This window comes from Lineus longissimus, chromosome 6 (genome assembly GCF_910592395.1).
Source record: "Lineus longissimus chromosome 6, tnLinLong1.2, whole genome shotgun sequence".
NCBI classification, from domain to species: domain Eukaryota; kingdom Metazoa; phylum Nemertea; class Pilidiophora; order Heteronemertea; family Lineidae; genus Lineus; species Lineus longissimus.
The window spans coordinates 18,694,656-18,720,654 of NC_088313.1; the positions used below are offsets into that span (position 1 = coordinate 18,694,656).

At 40.5% G+C, this 25,999-nt stretch overlaps 2 protein-coding genes across 9 annotated transcripts in view; one reads left to right on the forward strand and one right to left on the reverse strand.

Moving 5' to 3' along the window:
• The window catches only part of LOC135488991 (leucine zipper putative tumor suppressor 2 homolog), a 33,482-nt gene extending 12,456 nt beyond the window's left edge, over positions 1 to 21,026 (forward strand). For 5 of the 8 annotated variants that reach the window (XM_064774037.1, XM_064774039.1, XM_064774036.1 and 2 more), the window contains 3 exons: positions 12,307 to 12,896; positions 13,175 to 13,216; positions 18,522 to 21,026. In XM_064774037.1, coding sequence (XP_064630107.1) covers positions 12,318 to 12,896; positions 13,175 to 13,216; positions 18,522 to 19,781 — 1,881 coding nt within the window. In that variant the 5' untranslated portion in view covers positions 12,307 to 12,317 and the 3' untranslated portion in view covers positions 19,782 to 21,026. Of the gene's footprint in view, positions 1 to 1,447; positions 2,801 to 7,145; positions 7,387 to 12,306; positions 12,897 to 13,174; positions 13,217 to 18,521 lie in introns of those variants that run through there. The other 3 variants (XM_064774041.1, XM_064774034.1, XM_064774035.1) reach the window with 3 other exon arrangements.
• Positions 21,027 to 22,403: 1,377 nt separating this feature from the next.
• LOC135489320 (protein farnesyltransferase/geranylgeranyltransferase type-1 subunit alpha-like) lies at positions 22,404 to 25,925 on the reverse strand. Its single transcript, XM_064774626.1, has 8 exons — positions 25,811 to 25,925; positions 25,205 to 25,319; positions 24,872 to 24,976; positions 24,508 to 24,618; positions 24,123 to 24,284; positions 23,753 to 23,815; positions 23,404 to 23,578; positions 22,404 to 22,840 (listed from the first exon to the last, which is right to left on the reverse strand). Exons 1-8 carry the CDS (start codon positions 25,923 to 25,925, stop codon positions 22,724 to 22,726), a joined length of 963 nt encoding a protein of 320 aa, XP_064630696.1. The 3' UTR covers positions 22,404 to 22,723.
• Positions 25,926 to 25,999: the final 74 nt, after the last annotated feature.

Sequence of the window (25,999 nt, forward strand, 5' to 3'; positions counted from 1 at the left end):
GAGTCATTGGAGGGTACCCCACATTAATTACCCTCTCCATAAGCATCTTTTGTCAGGGTTGAGTGATGGCATTCTGCATGGCCAGTCAACTTGAAGACCCACCACCACAACAGGTTGGATAAACTGTTATAATCTCCCTCATTATAAGAGTGATCAGCAAGCTCCATGCTCTCCCCTCCAGACCTAACAGTTCAGGGTCCCTGCTTTATCTCACTAATCTGCCCCCTTAGAATAGCTCATTATCCCTTTATCCCAAGATTGCTCCTGACTCAAGGACCTAAATGACAATGGTAAACAAAGACCTTAGAAAAAGCTTTGGTCTATCCATCATTGTAATTGTTTGAGTTGTTTTGTGTGTACACAATCTTTCCTGCCACTGATCACGTTGACCCTGTCATGCTGTACTTCAAGAGCTCCCTTGCGTTTTGGGTCTTGTCAGTTGGTGGTTTTGTGAGTTTACTGGCGCCGGAAGTTGGATTCATCATTGATGCAAACATTTGAAGGGCTGACTCTAAGCTGAGAGAGGTACTTCAACAGGTCCTCTATCAAGCCCATTCTGTTAGTGGTTTTGTGAGGGGATACTGGTGCTGGAGGTTGGATTACACTGTTAGTGGTCTCTCATTGCTGAAATGGACTGACTCAGTAATGCAACTTCTTTTTTTGCTGAAGACAAATAGTTTTGGAATACACTCATGCACTTGCTCAAACCAGAGCGATACATTATTACATTGGATTATAGCCTGTGAATGAATGATGGCATCACTCTTAAGGGTCCTGACTTATCAACCATTTCTTCATCTAAGGTAAGAATTTCTATGAGATGTGACGTTTGCTGTGCCAGGTGGTTGACCTATCTACATCCAAAAAGTAGTCTGTCAATTCCAGGTGTCAAGTCCTAAGATTCGTGAGGCAAATCAACGTTTGTGGAGTTTCGTGTTCTTCATGACTTCGTTTTAACAGATTGACAGTGTTGTTTACGCCAGAGATTACCCTGTAACCGAACCAACTGCTAGTTCATGATGCCAGTGACACAAGTTTGGCAAACTCCCCCCCTCAAAAATTAACAATATTTTTCAAGCTGATAGAGGCATCCCGCATAAACTTTTTGGCCAGCCTTGATACACGCACATGTGTCTTGCCATATTGCCTCATTTGATGCTAAACAACCTGTGGTTTCCAAACACACTCCAGCATTCAGCATGCTCACTAAAGCATGGCACCATCTGCTTGAACAAATGCTTTTTTGCATCCGAATAATAGAAATTAAATTTTTTATCACACGAATGGCAGTAACACATCAGAAAGTGTGGCATCTGCTTATTTTTCCATAGAGCCATGATCTATTAGCTCAAGGGCTCACAGGTCTGTATCAGGCCCATAAAGAAGGAGGTGCATGGTATTGTGTATCAGTTCGAGGTATATTTCGATAGTCACAGGTTGCCACTTTTGAATGTGTGTACTGGAAATTCGGTGTACGTTTCATTGGCTCCACAATACCTTCTTCAGCTAATGCTCTTGTGGAATAGATTGATCTGTGTTGCTTCCTTTTCCTCGGACCTCTACATAATAAGGATACTCTTATGTGTTGCTGATTTTGGCTCTTCTTAGTAGCCATGTTAAACAAGTTGTTCAGTCAGTTCAGCGTGGGTCTAAAGAAGGTGTTTCAGTCAGTGTGGACTTTATGAATGCAGTCTTACGGTGCATATCTGAACTTTCCCTGTTACTGTTTTTTTCAATCTTTAGTCAATTTTAGTCTTGTTTGGGCTAAACTTTAGAATCCCCGATCGGAAATGACGCAGTTTGATCGCATTCAACTATAAATCCATTGAACAGTGGTGCTTGGTTAGTCAACCGATGACCTTTTTTTGGGGTTTGATCGGGGATTGTAAACTCGTTCCCTTGTTTGTTCCCTGTCTGTTTGTTATAAAACAGCATGAGGAAAGCAAATTATACAATTCGTTCCGATCCAAGTCAAGTGCAGACATGTCTTCACAAAAATAAAAAATCACTGTAATGGAAAGACTTGTTTCTCATAAGCCCTGTGGCGATTTACGAGATATTACACAAAATGGCGGTATCATACTGTTAGTTTATGTTTCCATGGTTATGAATTGTTACAGCATATATCCAATCAGTGAAAGGTAATTGCATTCAATGACAAGTCTGTGACAAGTCTTGTGTTGCATAAGTGATGATTATAGTATCATTTCACTGCACAAGAGGAATACAATAGGACGATTGAGCATCTCTCTGAACAACAGTTCCAGGTTGAGTTGCTGCATTTTGAGTTGCCTCATGTTGCTACATGTCGGTGTTAATTTTAACCTGTCACCAAAATTTGAATAATCTTTTGAAACTCTCTGAGGCTACAGCTTATCCAAACTGGCCAATCCTCAATCAATGAGATGAGTTTCTGCCGTGGTGTGTGTCAGGTTAAATTTTAGGACGATTTGTAAAAAAACTTGCGAAAAACGATAACTATACCAAATATCTTGTATTTGGAACAATCACGATTGGACATTTTATTTACGTAAGGAGCAATCAGTGGAGTATTTATAGCCACAAGTTTTCCAGATCCAATCTATGTCTGTCCTTTTGTCAGTGCGCTATTGATTTGAACTCGCTGACTCATTTATTCTGTGAACTCTTGAGCGAGTACAATTGTATAGGCCCTGTGCCTATGCTGGACTTGATGAGTGATAAAGTAGTCATTGATAGGATAATCTGTATCAGGAGTAAACGTTTTGATGTGCAGTTGTGCCTCTTTGGATTCTACGATTGAAATGACAATGTCTTTGAGGTAAGTACATTTCTGTAGCTCCAGTTGTAAAGCATGAACGTTACTTCGATCCTTAGGCGGCCTCGTGTGTTGTTTCTTAAAAATTGATGTTTGGCCTACTTGGTATTCTCAGTCTTCTCCTCAGTTTTCCCCTCCAAGTATCACATTCCATTGTCCCACCTGCCATTTCGGAATTGGCGCACCTCAATATCATATCTGTCTAATCGTAGTATTTCTGCATAATTCTGTGACCATATGGTTGTGTACCAACAATATCCATCATTCTGTCAAAATAATCAATACACATAAATGTAAATACCATAGGCTGCCACAAAAAAGTGCCCTAATTACAATTCAGGAATTTCGCATGGTGTTGCAGATGATATTGCGATTGTAAAATGTCGGCATACGTTAGTTCCCCCATTATCCATGCAGGCTGGCCCTAGCAGTAAACTTGAACTTGAATTTTATCGATCTCTAACACGTAACTTTGTTAAGAGTGACCATCAGACCATTCAACAAACACTGTTAACCCTAGTAAACCCAATTATATCGAACCCATATTGACTCTGCTTGATAAAACTGTCATCAATGACATCAAGTGTTCTCTGATATCATGGTAAGAAAGGTGTAACCAAAACAGAGCATATTATTGGTGTCACACCCAAGATTTATGTTCCTTGGCAAATATAGGGTTATTGGTTATAAGGCGTTACCTTGATAACACACCCATAACATTTGCCATTCCTTGGAAAATCTTCTCCACACATATTCACAAGGTGTGCATATGGCCATAAGACTTTGAGATTCACGGGCCCGGTTTTGCCATTTCTGAGAACGTGGATTTTAAAACAAGTGTGGTGTTGTCGGCAGTCTTTGATCACTGGTCCCATGGCCTCTGGTCATTGAATGTATCAGGTAATCTCATTGCTGCATCTCAGAGAGAAAAATCAGTTTTGTATTTGAGGATTTGATCCCTTTGACCATTCTCACCGATGAACCGGACATGCCTGTGGCCTTGTTATTGCTCAACTTGTGTTGTGGTCCCCAACTTTAGTTTACTTCATGACATGGCCGTTGTGGCTTAACTCTTGCCAGTCGTACTTGTTTGCTTTCTTGCGGCTTTATTCAAAATAAAGAAACACCAATTGCTAATCTGTTGCATACAATTATGGGAATGGATTTATATGCCGCAATGTATGGTACATGTAACTATGGTAACTATGGTAACTATGGTAACTGATAAACGAAACCTATTACAACGAATAGAAGTATGAAAAAAGAAGCGTGCCGGCGACTCATTTATTGACTTGTTTGGTTGGCATTATGACCATAATGATGGCCATTCGTCAATCAACGAACGGGATCCGGCTTTGCACGAATGCTCACTAATCAAGCTAGAGATGCTCATCGGAGCTGAGCCAAGCTGGTTACATTCACAGCTTGTCTAATTAAGTCAGATTGTGACAAGAATCGCAGTCTGATTGATTTGAAAGCAATTATAGTAATGTCATCTAGTTACCCCTTGTTATCAGTTGTATATCATAAATAGAGCATGTAGCCCCAACAAACATTCCGAAATGTCATCTATGCAACTACTTTCAGTTTGGTTAACATGGTGTTGCATGAATAAGTGATTTCATTTGGGGATATTTGCAATTAGATGTAAACGTGAACATGCTAGAAAAATTTAGGTAACCTGCAGGCATCAATAGTAAATGACATGTTAGATATCAATGGAATTTGTAGTTGTACGTGGGCCCACTACTCACTTAAGAGTAGGACACGCCCACACATAAGCAGGCTCCCATCGATAGATATTTTTGTGCTAATCTGGAGATTTTCAAAAATCGATGTGAATTTTATGAAAAGACGCATGCGATGCATGCTGTTCAGGTATGCCCAACTATGCCTTGTAACACAACCTATGACTTCCCACATTCACAGTGTTGGCATTGGTTGTTCATAAAAGCATGCAGTGCATCTGCTACTTTAGCTTACCATTTCCAAATCATGTCCAATTTGGTTCTTTGAAGATCACTCCACTTTAACTATGGACCCACCCAAATACAATACCCAAACAAGGACATGTGATATTTTGGTACGGGCTTGCGAAGATTATTCATAAATATCCACTTTTATCGCCATTAATAGCTTTAGTGTTTCTTCCTCCCGGCTTAGAGACGGAATTCCTTCTTTTGATCTGTGTAGTTTGTTTTCTGAAATATCATACTCCATTTTGGAGCTATTATGAGTACCAATTCAGTCAGGTTATACTGTGATATCTGTGCATAGAATGTACAGTTTTGTCCATGATATGGAGGGGAATTCAGGCAAAGTAAAGTTGACATCGTCTCTGCTCACATTTCACCCTGAAAGCACTTGAGTAGTATGTCTTTTAGTACTGTTCGGTGTACAAAATGTAGTGAAGTTATTGAGGTAAACCAAGGATGAAACCTAACACAAGGCTTGTTCCACCTTATGTTGGCTCAAATTCCCAGTATATTCATTGACAAAACTGTTTTGAAAACGTACATAGATCTAGTTCACCTTATTGTGAGATTGTCTCTCATTTATGTTTGTTTAGGACCATGGTCTACTGGCAACACTAACTAAGTGAATCCAACACTTTATCAAAAGTTGGCCGAGGGGGACAGATTAATCGCCAGAAAGATATTTTAAACCCACTGTCGCAATTCATATCCGTATTAAATGATGCATTAAGATTTCATTTGACAGGGTCGAATTGGTGTACTTGCTCATATCAGTTTCAAGTCTGATAGTTGGATGTGAAGTTTTCACTTTGGATGTGTTTCGAGGAGGGATTGTTGCCTGATTAGAATTATGCTCTGATGTTGTGCTGATCTGAATTCGTCCAAGGAATACTTTGTTAGTAGCATCTTGAGCCATTAGTGATTTTATGTATGCTTCTCTGTGTTGGTGTCTTGCCGATATCGTCGGATATGGTAAGTTACCGTTTCGTGAATAACCGGCATCTCCTTGCAGTTATTTTAATGTTCATTGGTCTTACATCTATGTGATTCAATTCAATTTCAAATGTCCAGGAAATGAAATAAATCAACCTTCACTTGAGGTGTTTTTGTGTCTGGGCCTAACGATCTAAATGTCAGTCAAAGTTCATGCTAAGAAACCAGTCATGAATACAAGGTCCATTTAAACACGACTGGAAGTGAATTGATGATATGATCCGAAGTAAAATGGATTTTGACCAACAAATGCTGAGCTTTACACACTGTTGTCTTTATATCTGCATGCAGGGTCAGGATAACTTGAGATCAAATCTAAATCAAATCTAATAGACCTAGATGTTTTTCTTTACCCAAACACTCCCACTCACTGTCACATCTTGACCTGTAAGCTATAAGCATTCTTCAAAGGTGCCGAATACCATTTGATATCAAACTCAAGCACTCTTAAAGTGTACTTCTTGTCAGGTTTCTTTTTAAATTTCTTAATTGTCTCTGTCATCAGCTCGGTAACCAAATTTGTCGATCGGATATCTTCTTTTGTAAGAAGATATGAAGTCATGTTTTTAGTTCAAGATAACTTGATTTGTTCATGGTTACAAGCAAACAAGTTGTCTTCTCTGTGTCTTTGGGTTTGTCCACATCTCACTGTAAATGAAGGAGGCGTGGGGAAAGAGTTGGTAGTTCTCTGTACTTCAGCCAGGTGACACTACCGTTACATCCATCTTCTTCAATCTGTTTATGATCGAGATTGCAAAAGCATTGATTGAATGAAGACATGGTTAAGTGTTGTTATAGGTGTCACAGGTTATCTAATCATCACAAGTGAACAATCAATTACAAGTGTGATTTGTCATGTTTGTGTGTCCTCGTGTCTGGCACATACTTTGCATTGGTCCTCGATCGAGGGCCACTTAACCATAATTCATGTCAGAAATTTCCATATGAGAGTTAAAACTTCTGCATGTGGGTACGTGCTTTGGACTTGTGGTTTCATCTGTTGCATTGTGAGACCGTGCGACCTTCTGCAAGGCGCTTAACTCTCTCAAAACTTTCCCCAGGATATGATGGCCCTCCATGCCAGATGTTTGATTGTCTCAATGGGGAGTGCTATCCTCTTCCACTTGACATTGATCTGGAGAGTTAGCCATTCTTCCCCAACAGAGGTTAATGCATGGACTGTTTACATACAAACTCCAAAGAACCTCACCTTAGGAGATTGGACTATGAGCTCCATTCTCCAGAGCAAGGTTATTGCTAATCCTCTGTACTCCATCTGTGGAGATTGAGTGATGAGCCCCTATGTTATTGGCCCATGTGTTACAGAATCCAATCAAACTGCTAGTGCATGCTTCTCATCTACTCATAGAGCACATGTCATGAGGTGATGCAGGCAGGATATGTGGACTCCTCCTGGATGAGTAGATTCCTATTTCTTAGCAGTCTGCAGCGCTAAGCATGATGAAGTGGCATTTCATACTTCAGCACTTCGTTATCATACGTTTTCTTGAGAAGTCGGCAGAAACTGTGTCGAACTGATTCCAAGCTTTTTGAGGCTAGGTGGTTTTTTCGGAGGCAAGATGGCAAAGCTTGTCAGAGCTCCGAAGTACTCACCAAGTTGTAAGTTAACCGTTTTTCTGTGATTTCTCGATTTGTCGAACATTTTCTCATCTAGCTTGCAGTTACTGGATGGTAGTTGCAGTAACTGTATGGTAGTTCAGTATCCAGGGTAGGAATGTTTGCAGTTACTGGATAGTAGTTGCAGTAACTGTATGGTAGTTCAGTATCCAGGGTAGGATGTTTGCAGTTACTGGATAGTAGTTGCAGTAACTGTATGGTGGTTCAGTATCCAGGGTACGATGTTTGCAGTTACTGGATGGTAGTTGCAGTAACTGTATGGTAGTTCAGTATCTAGGGTAGGATGTTTGCAGTTACTGGATGGTAGTTCAGTATCCAGGGTAGGATGTTTGCAGTTACTTGATGGTAGTTGCAGTAACTGTATGGTAGTTCAGTATCCAGGGTAGGATGTTTGCAGTTACTGGATGGTAGTTGCAGTAACTGTATGGTAGTTCAGTATCCAGGGTAGGATGTTTCCCACCAACACTGATCACCCTACTATCAGTCAAATAACTTCCTCGTTTGTACATCACCCTTATTTGCAATTTGCCCTCTGGACTACTGGTGGCAGTTCAAGGGAAGGAGGGTCCTGTCTAGTTCATTTTACACGTTGCTTGGTATGAAGCTGGTCGAGTATTTCGACCAAAGGATGGCTCATAGCAGTAGCAGCAGTATGAATATGCTGCTGCTAGTAGCCTCATGATTGTGAAAGGGTGAACCGCTCTCATGCTACCTCCATGATGATGGCTTGCTTCCAACAGCAATCCAGAAAAAGTTCCAGGAATGCCTTCCATTCTTTGGGCTTATCCCCGATAACTTTCACATGCTCATGACGCAATTGTCTATCACTGGGAACTTAGCTACACAATCTCTCAATCATATGATTGCTCCAATTTCAATGTTTTTCGCAAGTTCTCTCAGTGCAGACATGGGTGATTTTATGATAGAATTCAATAATTGGTTCTCTGTCTGATTATTTGTGAAAAACTTGTTCAGATATGAAACTTCTACACTCGCTCACCTCAGAGGCCTATTCTTCAGCCATCTGAAGGTGGAAAATTTTGATTCAATTGTGATTTATTGTAGATTTCTCAGTGAAAAACAGTAAAATATTGTTGTGAAGGATGCTTGGTAGGTCGACGCAATACGCTAATCGATATCTTTTCTGGTGCTGGTATCACCCTTTGTCCTAAAGTGTGACAGTTGTCCAGGAGGCAGTGGGTGGTTGACACATCTCGCAAATCTCATCAACAAACATAATTACTGAGAACACACTAATAACTAGAAATAACATAATTAAATTCAGACAATGGCTTGAGTACCTAACAGTGTCATCTCTGGTGCTGATGTCCTCCTTGATGATTCACAACCTGTCCTCTGGGAGAGATGGGCCATTTTGTTTGCCCCGCCACAAAATCTAATTTGGTCTTCTTCACTGTGATGAGACTCTTGAATGTGGTGAAACATGTAGAGTATTGCCAATATCAATCCTCTCTCAATAACAATGCTGCCGTCTGTTCTTGGTGCACTTGTCCAAGACGTAAGAGAGTGATTTAATTGAATTATTTTACTCGACTTGAAAGTAATTTTGGATGCAAAGTGTGCCTCGATCCTTCCTTTCAATTATCCCAGAGATGAGGCCCCCAAGTTTTTTTTCATGGTGAAGTGTGTAGCCTTTGGATGCATCAAGGGTTAACCCTCCCGGGCAGCCAGGCATGATATCAGATATCCAACCTGGTAATAACTGGGATCATTCAATGTGTATTGACAGCTGGGAGATTTGAGGCATGATATGTTTTCCAGGCCAGCTTTGGATCCAGATTGGTGTTGAAGAGGTGCTCTCTGCATCCTCAGCCAATATTGAGCACTTCATTATCCCAGGCCTTTGCATTGGGCGCTGGTAGTTGGTTGGTTGTGAACAATGGACCCCTGTTTTCATCTTGTATATTTCCTGGATGCTGCTGCATATTTTGACAACAACGATAATTGTTTAGATTTGCTAATGGGTTGTGACAGTTCTGTTGCTGATAAGACACACTTCTTGTGAAAACAAGAGTCATATCCTTGTCTTGTCTTAAGCCATTTCCTTGATGGACACAGAATCCAGTTATCGAGCATGGACCGATATGACCTGACTGAGAGCTCATGTTTCTCCTTGGGCAATGCAGTATACAGTAGTGCTTGACTCTGTTTTCCTATATCTACAACTAAACCTAACAAAAACACCTTGTTCCCTGGGATTGTCTGTGAAGAAAAATAAGCCACTTATAAAAGATTCCCTACACTGGCTAATTACCCCCTCTCAATGGCTCTTTATTGGACCCTGCTGTGTGTTTGATACCTCACCCCAGGGCTCCATTACTTTCCCACCCTTTCATGCATGTATACCACTTTGTTTTAACCCCTATTACCCTCTCTTGGGTGACAAATCTGTGTGTCCCATAAAGCTCTACCCAATTCAACGCTAAACGGACAGGGGGACCATTATGAAAAGTATGTTGAGTGTTCACGGTATACACTTAGCACTTCCTCACTTGAGACCAGACATAGTCACAGTTGTGCCCAGTCTGGTTTCTTCCATGACGGTCAGCCCGTATTTTCCACAAATTTGTCTGAAACAGCCACATGTTGATTAGCTGTCTTTGCTGTGATGTTGGACAGTGAGTTGGTAAGTCTTCTCAACACAGAACACTTCCAGTGTGCTCAATTTACACATCCATGATAGATGTACAGGCCCAGATGAATCTGTTTCAAATATCATGACTTGTATGAGGTTCGCATGCACAGCTGAGATATGCTTTAATTTCATGTCATCACATTTTAACCAAAATGGTTGTAGCATTTTCCTGGAAGCTTGAATTTGATGATAACAGACTACCCCCTTCATCAAGACTTAATGTTGCTGTCATTATCATTATGTCTAATGATATTTGCCAATGTAATGTACATTGACTTTCAAAATAACTGTTATTTGACAAATGAGATAATGAGTTAATTAGATGATGACAATTATGAGAATGGCTGCTAATGATACCAGGATGAGCTAATCAGGTCTATTTGTCTGATGTAATAGCTGGCCAGATGCTGCTGGAGTTGACTTAACTTTCAAGTAGGTCAGAAACAAAATGTGCTAAAATATTCTGCAGCTGTTTGTCTTACATGATGGGGTATGCTATACTATAGCCGCACTTACACCACCTGAAAATGGACCACCAATCTTGGTTCGGGAACCAATGCCGCACCATCGAAAATCCACCAAGCGCTTACACCAGCGCTGCAGCTAGTTATAAAATTCGGCTACAGATGGCGCGCAAACAATAAGCAGAACGCAGAAAGCCTTGGCAGAAAGCGCCATTTCGAAAGCGCCGCCTGGAGCCGAACCATCTAACTAGCTAATTGCCGATCCATTTGCGCGTACACCACGACAAAGCCGAACTTTTAACAAGCCGGGCGAATTTGGACCATCAAGCTTGGTGGGACAAATTCGCTCGGCAATTTGTATCGGCAATGGATTGCCGAACCAATTTGTCGCGGCAATGTGGTGGTGTAAGTGCAATTGGTCCACCAATATTTCGTGGTGTAAGCACAGCTTATGTCTGACTCCGTGAAGGAGTGCATCATAGACGTTTTCTTAAGTTTTTATGCAGAAATACTCTCAGACATTCCTTGGTTCTTTGTCTTGCTTCTGAACAAAGAATCCAGTAGATTCCTCTATAAGTTTCTATCTAATCCATCAGACTGGTCCAACCTTAATGAAGTTTTTCTTCAAAACATAGAATTTGTCCACTTTAAGTCCACTCCAACTTGACCGAGAATTCCCTATTCATCGTGTATATTTGCATAAGAAATTGTTTTAGCAATTTCCTAAAGGTTTGGAAATAAATCAGTGTTTGAGTCATTCCAGGTGCCTTGTGATTTGCCTCCAGATAAGATATCAAGTTTTCCATTAGCCGGATGAACAAAACAGTAACGTTTTTCAATCGACTTCTGGTGAAGTTTCCAGGTGATTTATGCTAACCCTTGGGTCATCAAGTTATTGCTTGTAAAATTCGTCCCAAATGGCAATGTTTGATTCCATTGAACGTTTGGTACAGTTAGAGGTGGCAGGACTATGTGACACCCCCCTCACCAGTATAAATGTGGTCATCTTTGGTATCCTTTTCTCCAATGGATAATGTGAGAGAGGTGTAGGTTGAGCAAGCCTTTGCCAGCATACATGATAATGAGTTTTCTGATCCATCTTAACCCCTAATGTCGGAAATACCACAAAGCTATCATGAAAAGAAGTTTTCAGTTTATACTAATCTGTCACAAAGTCTGGTGAAAGTTACAGAACATCTGCAGTTTGTTGGTTTGTCTTCTTGTGCAAACTTGTTCCACCTGTAGAAAAAGACCTCTTGACAAAGATTTGTTTGAATAACTTCTTGCCGTGGGAACAGTTACCTGATTTCGCTGTAAAATTTATACTTTTTGCAAAAAAATCTTGCTAAATTGCTAATGCTTGCAGCAATCCGTGTGCAGCAAACCTGGTCTGACTTTGGGCTGTGTGTACTTGGCAGCCGTAATGGAAATCGCTTCAGGCTTTGATATATCTTGCCTCCGTTTTCCATCTGCTTTCATTGTTGCAGTCTGTCGTATCAGTTTTCATTGCTGATCATATTGTTTGTCTGATGATGTGGGGAAAACGTATTGGTGAAAATATCAATGACCGTGTACCTTTCTTACCAGTTTACAGAGATTTTGAAGAGAGTGTACAATTCCACTTAAAGGTTTGGCTGGAACACCGCTAATACTGAGATTTACTTTGTTCCAGATTGAAGCCACTTTGTTTCAGGTACAAGCCACTTTCAACAAGAAACTTTCTTCACTGAGAGCTAACTACAGTTTAATTATTCTCATGTTGCTCTTGTCCTCTCTTTGCAGCGGTGAGAAGAATGTCGGCCATGGCTCACCAGGAGGAGTTGAGCAGTGACGTCCTGTTCACGGATGACGACCCAGGACACACTGTCGATAACGAGTCAATCTATTCACAGCCGTCAACGACATACTCATCGATATCACGCGAAGTTACCTTCGACCCGCGAAGCAGACAGCCAATCTATCGCCAGTATTCAGAACCGATTGCAGACTTGAACGGAAGTCGCAACTCCAGCCCCGGTCAGACGTACAATCTGGACGATTTTATGCCGAAGGATTCAACATATCAACGTTATAAAGCACGTGCAAACACATACTCCGAGGACACTCTGCGCCGGTCAAAGCGGCGTCCGAAACCTATCGAATATTATTCTGATAACTACACTGTGCCAAATAAACCTAAGCCTGCACCTCGGCACAAAACATGGACTCCACCCACGAAGGATAATATGGGCGCTGGCGCCAGTTTTCAAGATTCTCGTCATTTCCATAGCAACGGTCAGTTAGATGTTGATGACGGTGCCTCACATATCTGCGAACATTCAGACATCACAGGTCCAGCCCGGCTACCTCCAGCTAGCGGCATGTTAAGCAAGGTGAGTTCATCTGGTCTGCTCGGAGTTGAGAAGTATACTGGTTTCCTTCTACAGTGTACTTATTAGTTCACCCAATGATGTACTTCTCCACTAAAGGGTGAAATAAATGCTCCCAGTGGTGAACTGGTAGTCAGGCACTCGTTGGTAACCTTGAAGTCGTCAGTTGTAGCCTTGGTCACTGTTTTGAGCCGACCATGAACCAATGTGATAGTTTGCATTGTTCAAATGACACAAGCCAGGTGACACCACACTAGTATTGTCAATATCATGTTTTGCAGCGTCGACCCTTTTGGACGTCCATGCCAGTGCTTGTAAAGAAGGTATAATTCATTTTCAAGGGAAAGCTTCAATTCTTCTTCAAGTTCTAAACAATCTTTGTCTCTAACATTTACGTGAAAGATTTTTCAAATTTTGCTTTTGTACTTCATTCATTGCTTCGAAGGGGGCAGCACTGAAGTCCCTTGATATAGGTGGTGACTTTTTGTGGTATAAGGAAGGGTATAAAGGAAGAAGTTGCGTTCTGAGATTTTGCACATTTTTGGCGGGGATTTTTACAACTTTGTTTTCTTCTCATTTACAAAAACTACCTGCATGAGGATTATAACATCAAAAACCTGCGATATCAAAGATTCTACACCTCATCTGTTCTCGACATGTTTATAACCAGAGTAAATGATCCTAGCAATTTTTATCAAAAAAACTTTCTGCTAACACAGATGCATGTTTCTTACAGCAAGGTGCATGCTAATGTACCATCATGACTATCTTAAAGTCCAGGTTGTACATTTTCCCATCAATATGTCCTTGAGCAAGGTCCTTTACTTTTCTAACAAAAGTGCATCTACACAGTGTTTTTGATTGCTCTGATAAGGGTCCACTCATAGAATATATAGACCCTCTTTTCTGGAGTCCTTCAGTCGTCTTATATCTTGCCCTTTCAACCAAGCTATCTTCACGCGGTGTCCAAAGCCACTCTTCAGTGCTCCAATGCCAGTCTATCCTTTCTTCAAGGCGACAGTCTTATAGACTAAGGAAATTTCATGATGGAAGAGCCAATAAAATCTATAAATAATCAAATAGGCCTTTGCTTTCACAACATGCTTTGAAAGTACAAGAGCTGTCAGGGTGAACAAGTACAGATTTTGATCTCTATTTACTTTAACTCTGACATTTCCACACATCTTCCTTCCAAACAATCATAAAATAAGCCCAACGACATACATTTCTATCTACTTTTAATAGATTTGTCATTTCCCTTTTCAAATCTATGTTAACACTGGATAAAATGATTTAGATTCCTTTACCCATTATACAAAATTATCAGTTTAATTTGGGCTTTTCATTTATATTCGATTAGATTCATCGGGTTATTCGGTGGAACTATGACCTAGACTTTGGCGGGAATAATTAAGTATCAAGTTGCGCATTTAATGATAAGGTTGTGATGTGACTCAGTCACGTTTTTGCCTAGTTGATAGGTGTCCATATGCCTCTTACTTGGTCAAACACAAAGTGTGAATGGCTTGAGGCAATTCAGCTGCTAACGGTTTAAAACTCTACTTGGATAGATTTGATTGTGCTGGTATTTTCATGAGCTCCAGCGGCACATGTTTCGAAGGATCTACAATGATGCTGGGACCTTGCTTCTGCACAGCAATGTATAATGTAAGACCATTTTCTTTTGTTCAGAGCAGGGGAGCGGGAATTTGTGCGGGGCATTGTTGATGGAGTAGTTCTCATGATGGGTTCACTTTCATTCGTGGGTAAGGAAGTGCATGCAGTGATATTTGTCTTGATGGTATTCGTAAGACATTGGAAGGTTTTTGTCAGAATCATATTCACTCCATTTCTCTGCTGTTTTGAAGTTTGTCTAGTTGCCAATTGGTGAATTGTGCTAGTTTGGAAGTGATTATAATCTGCTGCTTCAGTGGGAAGGTATGTTTGATTTGACATTCTCTCTCTTGATCAGTCAGTTCTCAGTGAAGGAAAACTTGCCTTCAACCATGAATTGTCCATTCAACTGTAAATCACAGCAAAAAGCCTGCCAACATTTGTTCAGGACTGCCTGGGTAGGTAGTTGTTGGTACTCAAAGGTGAAGAAGGAAATCATGGTTTTCTCTGATCTCGTCGATTTCACATGAAACACAATTCAATTCAATTCACAAATGAGACACAATTAAAAGCAATCAAGTGAAGGCGTCAGGCTTGGTAGCATTTGAATTCCCTGAAGAAAGGCCTAATTGGACTACTGCACACTATTGCTGTGTATATTCATGTACTAAAAGTGGTGCATAACTCATTCTTTATATATTGTGCTTTAATGGATTCAAACTAACTTGGTCAAACTTCCCTATACATTATTTGTGTACAGACGTACACATGGTACCGGCAAGCTCCTTTGGGTGAAATCAACCGCCTGTATGATAGCCTCATTCTTAACTCTCCCCAATCAGCGTACCTTTAGACAAATGATAATGAGAATTTATGAAGCACTTTGACTGAGGTGAGAGCGGGCAGAAATGGTGTCATGAACAATAAAAACCTCACCAATATCCAACAACCATCTGCCAGGTATACAAGAATGAAAAGTTACATATCAAATCTTCATTCCAACTCAAGTTGGGTGGAATCTGAAATACATTTGGATAGAATGATATTGTCAAATACACATGGATGTGTGGTTTGCTTTAGCTGAAGCCGTCTGCTTCCGTCGACAGTGAAAAGAACATGTCAACAATAGGTTGAGGCTGGGAAGTGATTTTCAAGGTTAGATATTTGCTTGTTGACGATATTGATAAGGAAATATGCAAATCCTTTCTTGGTTTCATTGTGTGGCGTATTGAATTTCAAATGAAGTTTAAAAGAAATCCCCTTCTTGAAGCATTGAGTCTCTGACTGTGAGTGTTGGCATAAATGCAGGGGCTGCATGTCATCTCCAAGTCTTAACACACTCTGGGGGACTTACATGCTGAAGTGGTCATAATAGATCCCTTCAAGCTTCGACAGAAGTCAACTATTCCCTTTCTAAGGGAATTTTTTTTTCATTCCCGATTTTACTTTTGCTTCAAATTAATTAGTCTCCTTTGCTTTTACAAAGTCTCTCTGCATACAAGGATGATGGTATGTTTTCATTGTTTATAAGGTTATTGTCACCTATCATTCTTCAAAACCTTTTTTCTTCTTTTAGTATATTGTTGTCTATCACCTCCAACATCCCAATTCCAGTTTAATATGTTAGTTGTGTCATTTCCGGTCTTCGCGTAGTGTCTTCACCTAAACATATGGTCACAAAGTTAATTTTTATTTTGTTAAGACACTTTATTTCATTTCTTGTTTTATCAGAACCTTTTTATCAAATCGAGTACATTACGATAGAATAGTGAACTCTTAAAGGGTCTTTGCTTTTCGGTGCTTTGATCAGTCTTGCATGACTGTTATCCATTCAATCGTATGTAGACTGAAATATATGCATTTGTTATACAGTAATTTGTCACAGTTGCTGACAACTATCACTTATAACAGCCTATCAATTATCTTGATATTTTTAATTGAAGGCAAGATCAAATATCGCAGGTGAGAGCCAGGGCATACGGACATTGGTTTTGGCCTTTGAATCGTCTTTAAATCAAGTGGTTCCAGTTCTTCAAGCTTGAATACTATCACAAAACTGGGAATCGCTGGTTTGAAGTTCTTCTTGGTGTAAATAACAGTGATCAGAAGTTGCGTGGTTTCAAAACTCCTGTTTGGCCTTTTGATATTTCGTCTTCATGGCGATAGAAAAACAGCACATGTCAAACATAATCCCATGATGATTTTGGGTGCATTGAACTGCTGCCCTGAGAAATGTTGATGACATTTATTGAGTGGCTTGCCTGGAATTTGATGGTGTTGACATGGCTCAATCAATGAATGTAGGAGATGACTGTCAAATAGCGGAGAATTTGGTTTTAGCCCTGAGGGAAAGAATTAGTGTCGTGGAATGCGTTGAATGTTTCCAAGCTGACACCTTCAATGGTCAGATGGTCGCCTTAGCGTGCAATACTGTAGACCCCACTCTGTTGGCTGTGATAATCAATCAATCATTCAATCAATCAAGAACGCGTCTGCAATATTAGAAAAACTGTAGTGACATCGTCTGTTTACATTGACATCATAGCCAAATACTTGAATTGTCCCCGAAGGCCAATTTTCAAAATATTCCTTCCAGGGACTGACTTCCGATAAACCACTGACCAATATGATCTTGTATCAAATTCTATGAAAAACTCCTCATGACTCAGTGATTATAACAATTATCTAAATTCTTGTGTGATCTATCAGTTGATTACACGAATCCTTTTCTGAGACTTTCCCAGGCCATCAAAATATGGTAATCTTTGGTGGCTGCACATTCTGATAATCCTGGAAGAATGGCAAGTATTCGTTCCAGGAAGCTTACAGTTAGCTTGTCCTTCAGTCTTATCAGGACAATGTGATTCATTGTTCAAGTCTTCATCTGGCTTTCTCCCGCCAAGCAGTGAATAGGGACCTCCTCCCTGATGACTAAGCCAGTGACCAACTATTCTGTAATGTGTGACCATTTCCTGTGTAACAGGTCCGTTCCACGCTAACTATGCCATCCCACACCACGCACACTCTACTGGAGTCCTTGAGAACACAGGTCCTTGTTATTTGTTGACAATAGTTTTCACATAGTATTGACTGAACTCCTGTCAATGGTTTTGCCATTAGGTGTATGTTCTTTGAACCTGAAACACTGTGCTGGTGGACTCACATGGTACATGGTGTGTTGAACTGGTCGGACTTACATTTAGACAGCTGCTGCCTGTCCACATAAAACAGCAACACGTAACTGAAGCAATGGTCTTCTACATGGATGGACCTCTCGTGTTTGCTCCCCTGGCCTGCCATCCGGGCAACGAGCCAAAATGTGACTTGCAACTCTCTCCACTGGTAAGACAAAGTTACACGATTGGCTGCTGTTGTTCCCAATGTCATCTCTCCATATTTTCTTTTGTCCTTGCTTTGTCTTGCTGCTACTCTGTTTTTGTCTGTTCAGGGTCCGTTGTCCTATAATGGATAGTGCAAACACACTCCAAATACCATATCTTATTTTGATTACTAAATGTTTTATTCAGTTATCAATTCTTCGCATGACCCTCAGCTAATGCATGATATGTATGTATGTGTCATTTCCTATTGTTATGTTCATCTAATTAGTCATGAGTCAGACCCATATCAAAACTACTTTCCTACTGTCCTCTTTCAGGTTTTGCAGTTTAATTCACATATACAAAAATATCATTCATCATCGTCTTCCCTATGACAATTGGTTTGGTAATGTAATTACCAATAATTGTGCATGATGTTGCACCAGAATTGCAGGCTCCAAGATAATTGTCAATTTGGCGTTAACATTTATAATATCGAGTTCTACAAATTAGATTAGGTTTCGTACCAGCTGGAGACCGAGTTGGAAGTTCAATTTACAGGCTTCATATTGTCCAAAAGTTAACTTCATGCTGCCTTGAATGTATTTCAGTAGTGCTGCACTGTTTCCAGTGGAGGTATTCTGTAGCAGAGTTTTGTATGTTTTTTCAATTCCTTCCATTCTTGTCTTTCCAGAACCAGAAGAAGGTTGTGCTTCGGCCACTGGCATTCCGCCCTGTAATACCAAAGTCTGTTTCGACATCGACAAATCAACCGTCCCAGATGACCGATGGTGGAACTAGTCTTAGCGATGAAGGATACAGTTCAAATGAATATCGCTGCGGGATGAGACCTCCGAGTACCGGTTCACACAATCCGTACGGACATGTTCGGCGGGATAGTAACAAATCAAAGCTGTCACTTGACGGCGAGGGTAATCCTAGACTTTGTGATCGCCCAGAGTCATTTAATTCTTCCAATCATAGTCGTATGTCCTCCAATCAGACGGAAGGATTCCTTCAGACTCCGTCGCCCAGCGATAGCGGGGTCAGCGAACTGGAGGCGGTGCTACGCGAAAAGGACGCTGAAATTTTACACCTGAGAGAAACGATGGAGCAGAACGAGCGAGCCATCATTCAGGTTTATGAGGACAAAAAAATGGATTGGCATTTACGTATGGAGAATTTACGGCGCAAGTGTGATGATGATTTGAAATCATCCCACCAGAAGGCGGGAAAGACTGAGCAGTCGTTGTTACTGCAGATGTTTAAGTTGCAGCAGGAGCGAAAGCAGCTGCAGGAGGATAATGATAAACTCTTAGAGGAGAACGGGTGTCTGGAGAATAAGTGTGAGACGTATGAGAAGGATTTAGTGGAGAGTAAATCAAAGTTAGAGGAAACAAAATGGACGCTGCAGCAGAAATCGGGCGAGATTTCGTTGCTGAAATCACAACTCAAGGAAGCTAAGGAGGATCTGTCTGGGAAACAGAATGAAACATTGGTGCTCAAAACACAGGTGAAGGACTATCAGGAAGCTCTGGAGAATAAGAATAGAGACATTCAGAGCTTAGAAAAGGAGGTTTTTAGTAGTCACAAACAATTACGTCAGTCGACGGAGGCTTTAGACAAATTGTGCTCGGATATTAAGCCACATCGGTCAATTCAGGAGGGGGCAAGTCAGACTGATTCTTGTGTTTTGGATAAATCAGAAAAAGACAAAGGTTTATTAAAGCGTTATGAGGCTCTAAAAACTGAGAAGGAAGAACAGGAAGTCATATTTGAACACGAGAAAAATCAGTGGTTAGATGAGAAAAATAAGGTCATATGTTATCAGAAACAATTGCAATTGAATTATGTTCAGATGTACAGGAAGAATAAGATGTTAGAGACTGAAGTTGAACAGTTGATGTTGGACTTGGAGAGACGGGATATGAAATATGGTGAGGACACTGTGTGATGGGATGACAATGAAGGTCCGCACTTTTGTTTTTGTGTACACATTTGGGACAATCTGAGAAGGTTTATGCGCTGCAGCATACATTTGACATGAGGCTTCCGATTATCCTGTGTTTAATAACTATACAATAGGGAAGTATTTTGATATACAATGTATTTTCATTCAACATCAGGCAGCATTATATGACGACCATTTTCACTTACTGTCCTTATAGCAATAAAGATACGAGTCCAAAATTTGAAGTTGGTACCGAACAGGAGGCATTGGTTGTCTCACCAAACGCTACAAGGGTAGGCCAAAACCAAGTTGACTTGACGAGGTGACTTGGATGAAATGACAGTGTCACCTGAGCGGTGTTTGGTCCAGTACCAACAGTGAAGTATCAACATGTGACCACGCAAACATCGCCCAGTTCACAGTAATATTGTTCTGTAGAGAAAGTCAGTTATATGTCAATTTGTAAATACAACAATTGTATTGATACTGTCTTTAAGTACAGAAATTATGTTTGCTTTATATTTCCTGTGTACATTATAGGTTAGGTAAATTTATATGATGTACAGTTTTGTGGAAAATTACGATATTGTGGCAACGTTTCAGCTGAGCGCTCTTGCTTCGAGTAATATATCACGGTGCTGAAGAGACTGCTGGGAATTTGTGCAGAGACCTCTACAAGAGGAAATTGGTACTGATCAAATGTGATTGTGCACTCCGAGAGAAGATTTTGTGGGACATAATTCTTTCTCTACACAATGGCCTTCAAGGCCATAGAGCATTGCTGATCATGCAATGACTGCAAAGTATGCTATTCTGCGTTTAGTTTAGTTGTCCTCCAAGACCTGCTTTTGAAGCTATTCCGTTTCATGCAGTATTTTATATCATGAAGGCAACTGATTTGTATAGACCTTTTAAAATTACAAACTTCTGGGGTCAAACCGCAGAATCGTTATTGGTATAAGTATTCTGTAGATGTAGTTGCAAGAGTCTTCATCATTAAGTAACTAGTCTAGTGAATGCATTCTTATATCCATGTGCATTATTTTGAATTGATTATTTTTCTGTAAGAAGAGCGCTGAATGTATTTGGGGAAACTGCATATTCGTTATTCTCGGTATGTTTGTAGGAACTTAAACAATCACTGGTACAATTGTGTACTCCCATTGCCATGGCCACTTGTATAAGGGGTCAGCATATTATTTTGTAAAGTTGTATTTGCATGAAATACGAATATTATTATCACTTATAGATTAAGTGTTATCTGAGTTTTTTGCTCAAATGGAGGAGGCTTCATTCGAGACCCTGATACCAATGCCACCGCGATTACAATTCTTACAAGTCTTTGCTCTAACTATCATATCAGGCTAAACTTCAAGCCCTCGCCACTGCCGCCCACCACCTGTCACAGGCTTATCAACAGGGAAGACAGATCGTATTTCTCACTGACTCAAAAATTCCAAATGCAGAAGAAGATGAAGAAATCTCCCTGTAAGATTCCAACCTGGAGGAGGGCGGAGACTGGGACTTCATATTTGCTGAAAAGAGCAGACACAAAGCTTGTCTTTAGTGTTGTCCCCATGAAGATATATTCATAAAGAACTCAGTAAACGGTCCCCATAAAGGATTCCCACCAAGAGGTGTCCTCATCTTAGCCTGGTGGTGCAAAACTAGTCTTCAGTTTTGTCTCCGAAGGGATATTCCTACCTGGAGGTGACTGTCCTCATCTTTGCTTGGAAGACGAGTCAAAAAAGCTAGTCTTCAGTGTTCTCTCCATGAAGGATTCCAATCTGGAGGTGGCTATCCAAATCTTTGCTCAGAGGTGCAGACTCAAAACTAGCCTTCATTGTTGTCTCCAAGAACGAATCCAGTCCAGAGGTGACCGACTCCATCTTGATTTGGAGGTGCAGACACAATACATTCCAACATGGGGGTGATTGTGGTCGTCTTTGCTTTGAGGAACAGACACATAGCTAGCTTTTAGTGTTGTATCCATGTAGGATTCTATCCTCTCCCTGTTTGATTTCAATCTGGAGGAGGCTAGGTCCTCATCTTTGCTGAGAACAAGTCTTCAGTGTGATCTCCATGAGGAATTCCAAACTGGAGGAGACTGGCCTCAACTTAACTGTGAGGCACAGTCACACACCTAGTCTTCAATGCTGGCTCCTAAGGGATATTCCAACCTGGTGGTGACTGTCCTCAAGACTAGTGTTGTGTCTACTTCTCGAAGTCAAGATGAGGTCAGTCTCATCTGGGTTGGAGTCCTTCTTGGAGGTGCGACACTGAAGACTATTGTTTGAGTCTGCTGCTACTCAAAGTCAAGGTGAGGTCAGCCTCGTCTAGGTTGGAATCATTCATGAGGACCAGCTGCAGGTCTGCTCATCCAATGAGGACAGTCTCATCCAAGTTGGAATACTTCATCGGTGTCTGCTCCTCTCAGCAAAATCGAGGACACTCCTTCCAGGTTGGAATTGCATAGACACAACACTGAAGACTTGCTTTGTGTTTGCAGGGATGACCTGCACTTTCCTGGGACTGATATAGACTCTTCACAGCTGGACGGAGCAGAGAAAGAGTTTACAAGCCTAGGAACAGCATTGGAATCATAAATCAAGTTGAAAACCTGTATCAAATGCATCGTCTGCTGTTATTTGAAAGGAGGACATTCATACAAAGTCTTCCTTGACATAAGAAAGACTACAATAGATACAAAATATGGCATGATTACAACATCAACAGCAACCCCCCTCCACTCACTCCTACTATCACCAGGAATACCCAAAGTTCACATAGAGATATTGATTTCAATTCCCAGCCAGGAAACCTTAACAGATATTCAGCACATGTCAAAGGCAAATATTTCCAATGAAGTGCAAACACTATCGATGACAGTTTTGCATTGGAATTGACAGATACTATAGGATTCATAGAATTCTATTTTAAAGAGTTCATGAAGCAGCGTCATCAGCTACGGTTGTGCCATACTTCAGTGATAGTGATCGGCTGATATAACTCCAGTACTCCTTCCTGATGCAGTCGATATCCTTGGCAAGGCATCCACACATCTGAAGTAAGTAGAACAACAAATTGATACCAGAAATAAATGTGGTCGTCCTGTCCCCATCGTTGATACTCAAATACGGTTTGTTGTCGTTGATGTTAAAATATCTGTTATCAGGCAAGATTGAGCAAAAACTATGCCACCTGAATAGATAGATCCAAGTACAACAAAGGGATAACAGGTCGTTCGGTAGGATATCCAAATGGTTTGAGGGACCAATCCCTGGCAAATGATAAACTACCATCCCCTGTATAAACAAATATTGTTGTAATTGGTCTCATTACTATATTGGTGTGGCAAACCATCAATGGAGTCTGTAATTGCCGTAAATGGGAAGAATGAAGACCACGAAAAATGCATAGTGAAACTGATGCAGATAACTAGCCAGTCTAGAATACCAAACGACCCATCATATCTCTGGGTCTCTGGGACTTACCAAAGTCATATATACTGTAAAATCGGAATTATCTCACCGATATTATTTTGTGGTTTTGTGACATTGTAACATTAACTCCCCATTTCCTCAGGTTGACACTTTAGAGCAATCAACAAGAATCAGAATCTCACCTCGACTGCATTTTCCAATAATTTTTCTTTATCACTTGATCCTGCTTTGATCATTTCTTCATTCATGTCAATGATCAGCGACAATAGGTAAGGAGAGCGAATGCGTTGGTCGTAAAGCTCTTGACAAAACTCCCTCAGGCCGGGGTAGGTGCTCATGGTGCGACCAAGGAAGATACTGAAAAGGAGAAAAGCACTTTAAACCACGAGAAAAACCCCTATTTCGTTTTACAGGGATAGCTTCCAAATTCTGTGCTCACAGTTTCTATAGACTTAGAGCATTTTTACAAGAAATCAGGTACATGTTGTCGACTACCTGAACTGACGCATGGGATTGCCAGTAGTTACTCACCCCCGGAGATAGTTCCAAGCACTTTCATTGTTAGGGGCAAGTTTGATCTTCTGCTTAGTGTACCTGAAGAGTGATAGAAAGTACTTTTGATGCAGTTATTGTCTTCATCATGTTATAGATACTGTATGAAACTACAAATCTCACATCTGCAGTGGCAACATCAAACAGAAGTGAGAGCCTCTCCCGCTCAACATAAAACATTAGCATTGCCATGTATCAAGACTGAAACTCAACTGTCACTCTTCAATAACTGATATTCAGATAGCATTCAAATCAAATCCTTTATTGAGATTCACCCCATAAAGACTTATTGCAAATGCAAAATGGTTTTCTGTTATTATGAAGCCGTAGTCTTACAATTAAAACTTACTCAAATTCACTTCTGACTACATCATCAGTGAGCTTTGTTGTGCTGTTGATGACAAAGAAACGTTGATTCCACGCCGAATTATTCCTAACATCATCAATCAACAAGCGCTCACAATAGTCCAGCTCTCCGTCCCAGAGTTTAAACGTCTTTATGGCCCATTGTCTGAAAGTTACAAATACATATACTTTATCAACCTGTGCATCTAACATTCATTAAGTTACAGAGTATGACGATACATGCTATTTGAGGTTGTTACATGCTATTTGAGGTTGCAGAACAGTACCTCGGCCAAAGCTTTCAAGTGCCTTTGATTTTATTATTAAATTACCTTTTAAACCCCCCAAAATTGAACGAACAATGAAGCAATCTGATAACCCTTTCTCACCTATGTTCCCAAGCATGATAGTTTTTAGCATCTTGAGTCAGCACGTCATCGGTGAAATCAAGTTCCTCTGAAGGATCCTTCAACCAGTCAACGATCATGCGGCGATGATGCCTGAAATACATATGCATGTAATCTAGATTGACATACAGCTGTTCTTTGCCTTTGAGCTCACTTCATGTATGTGAGTGTTTTTTTTCTTACTCTGTACAAGTTTCAAAGCTTGCCTTTCCTATGTGCCCAATCACCATATTCATGCTAAAAGTATACCATTTAATTGCAAAAATCTATGCACTATGCACTAGTTTTAGAACTGCAGTAAAAATAAGCTCTTTCATTGTTTCAATAAATTAAAATAATTCCTCACCAAACTTGATAATTTTTCTGATGTTCCAGGATTATTTCTGAAATGTACTCCAGCTCCTCATTGAGGTCTTTTTTCAAGTCCTGGAGTAGCATTCGCCTATAATGCCTAGAAGAAAATAAAGAATTATAAGTCAGTGAAACTAACAGTAATTATTTAAAATGTCATCCGAGGAAAGCAATGACAGGCTATCAACTACAATGACAACATGTCACCTTCAGAGAGAACTTTCCCTGGTCACTGAAGGCTGAGGAGTTCCTACTGACACAAGGATAATCTGAGGCAGTGTCATCTAAAAATAGATAGATTTCCAAAATCTGTCAGAAATCAACTAACCAAGCTGTGTAGTTGGCAGCGTTCAGTGCCAAAGCATCCGTGGTCAGCTGATATGCCCGCTCACTTCTTTCATCTTTTTGGAGAAGAGCTCGAAGGTAATCATAAACATCTTTAACTGAAAAAAGATTTAGCCTTTAGCAATGTGTGATATTCGGAACACAGAATGAAACATACAGACAAAGCTACATACAGACAAGAGTCAGAGAAGAAGAGCTGAAAAGTTCAGAACACGTACCAACATATCAGGAGGCTACCATCAATCAACCATCTTACCATGACCATGCAATTGCAGTGCAATGCATGGACCATGCATACAGACTTACAGTTACAGTATAGCCTCTCCAAGAAACATTGGAGGCAGGCAGGATCATGTTCATTAGCAACAATCAGATAATGAAGAGAAGTAGAGCTGAGTGAAAACATACACATAACGTGATGACAGTCCAGGCCCAGGGTTACTGTATGTGTATACTACTGTACATCGATGTACTTATCACCGTACATCAATACACTTGCATTTTTCGCCGGTGATTTTTACACGACGTTTTTACCGAATAAAACAAGAAAGTGAAAGCTGGGGTCGATCTAGATTGATTAGTTGCTTACATTTATCCGAATAGGCTATTCTAACAACCGGATTAGGTCCATCATCCTGCGGCAGAGGGGTGATATCTTTCCAATCATCTCGATCACGATAAAAACTTTTTCCTTCGCCAGCCATTTTGATTCTGTAAGTCTCGCGCTGCTCAACGTTTTCTTTCTTGGGTGTTCCGGTTTCCAGAAAATTGTTGTCTG

What these genes read in the sequence shown, in the direction of transcription:
- LOC135489320 (XM_064774626.1), bottom strand. Translation starts at nt 25,925, where the DNA reads ATGGCTGGCGAAGGAAAAAGTTTTTATCGTGATCGAGATGATTGGAAA. An exon ending in CAGAAAAATTATCAAGTTTG is followed by an intron (nt 24,619 to 24,871) that starts GTGAGGAATTAT and finishes TATGTATTTCAG; the next exon opens with GCATCATCGCCGCATGATCG. An exon ending in TATTGGAAAATGCAGTCGAG is followed by an intron (nt 22,841 to 23,403) that starts GTGAGATTCTGA and finishes TACTTACTTCAG; the next exon opens with ATGTGTGGATGCCTTGCCAA.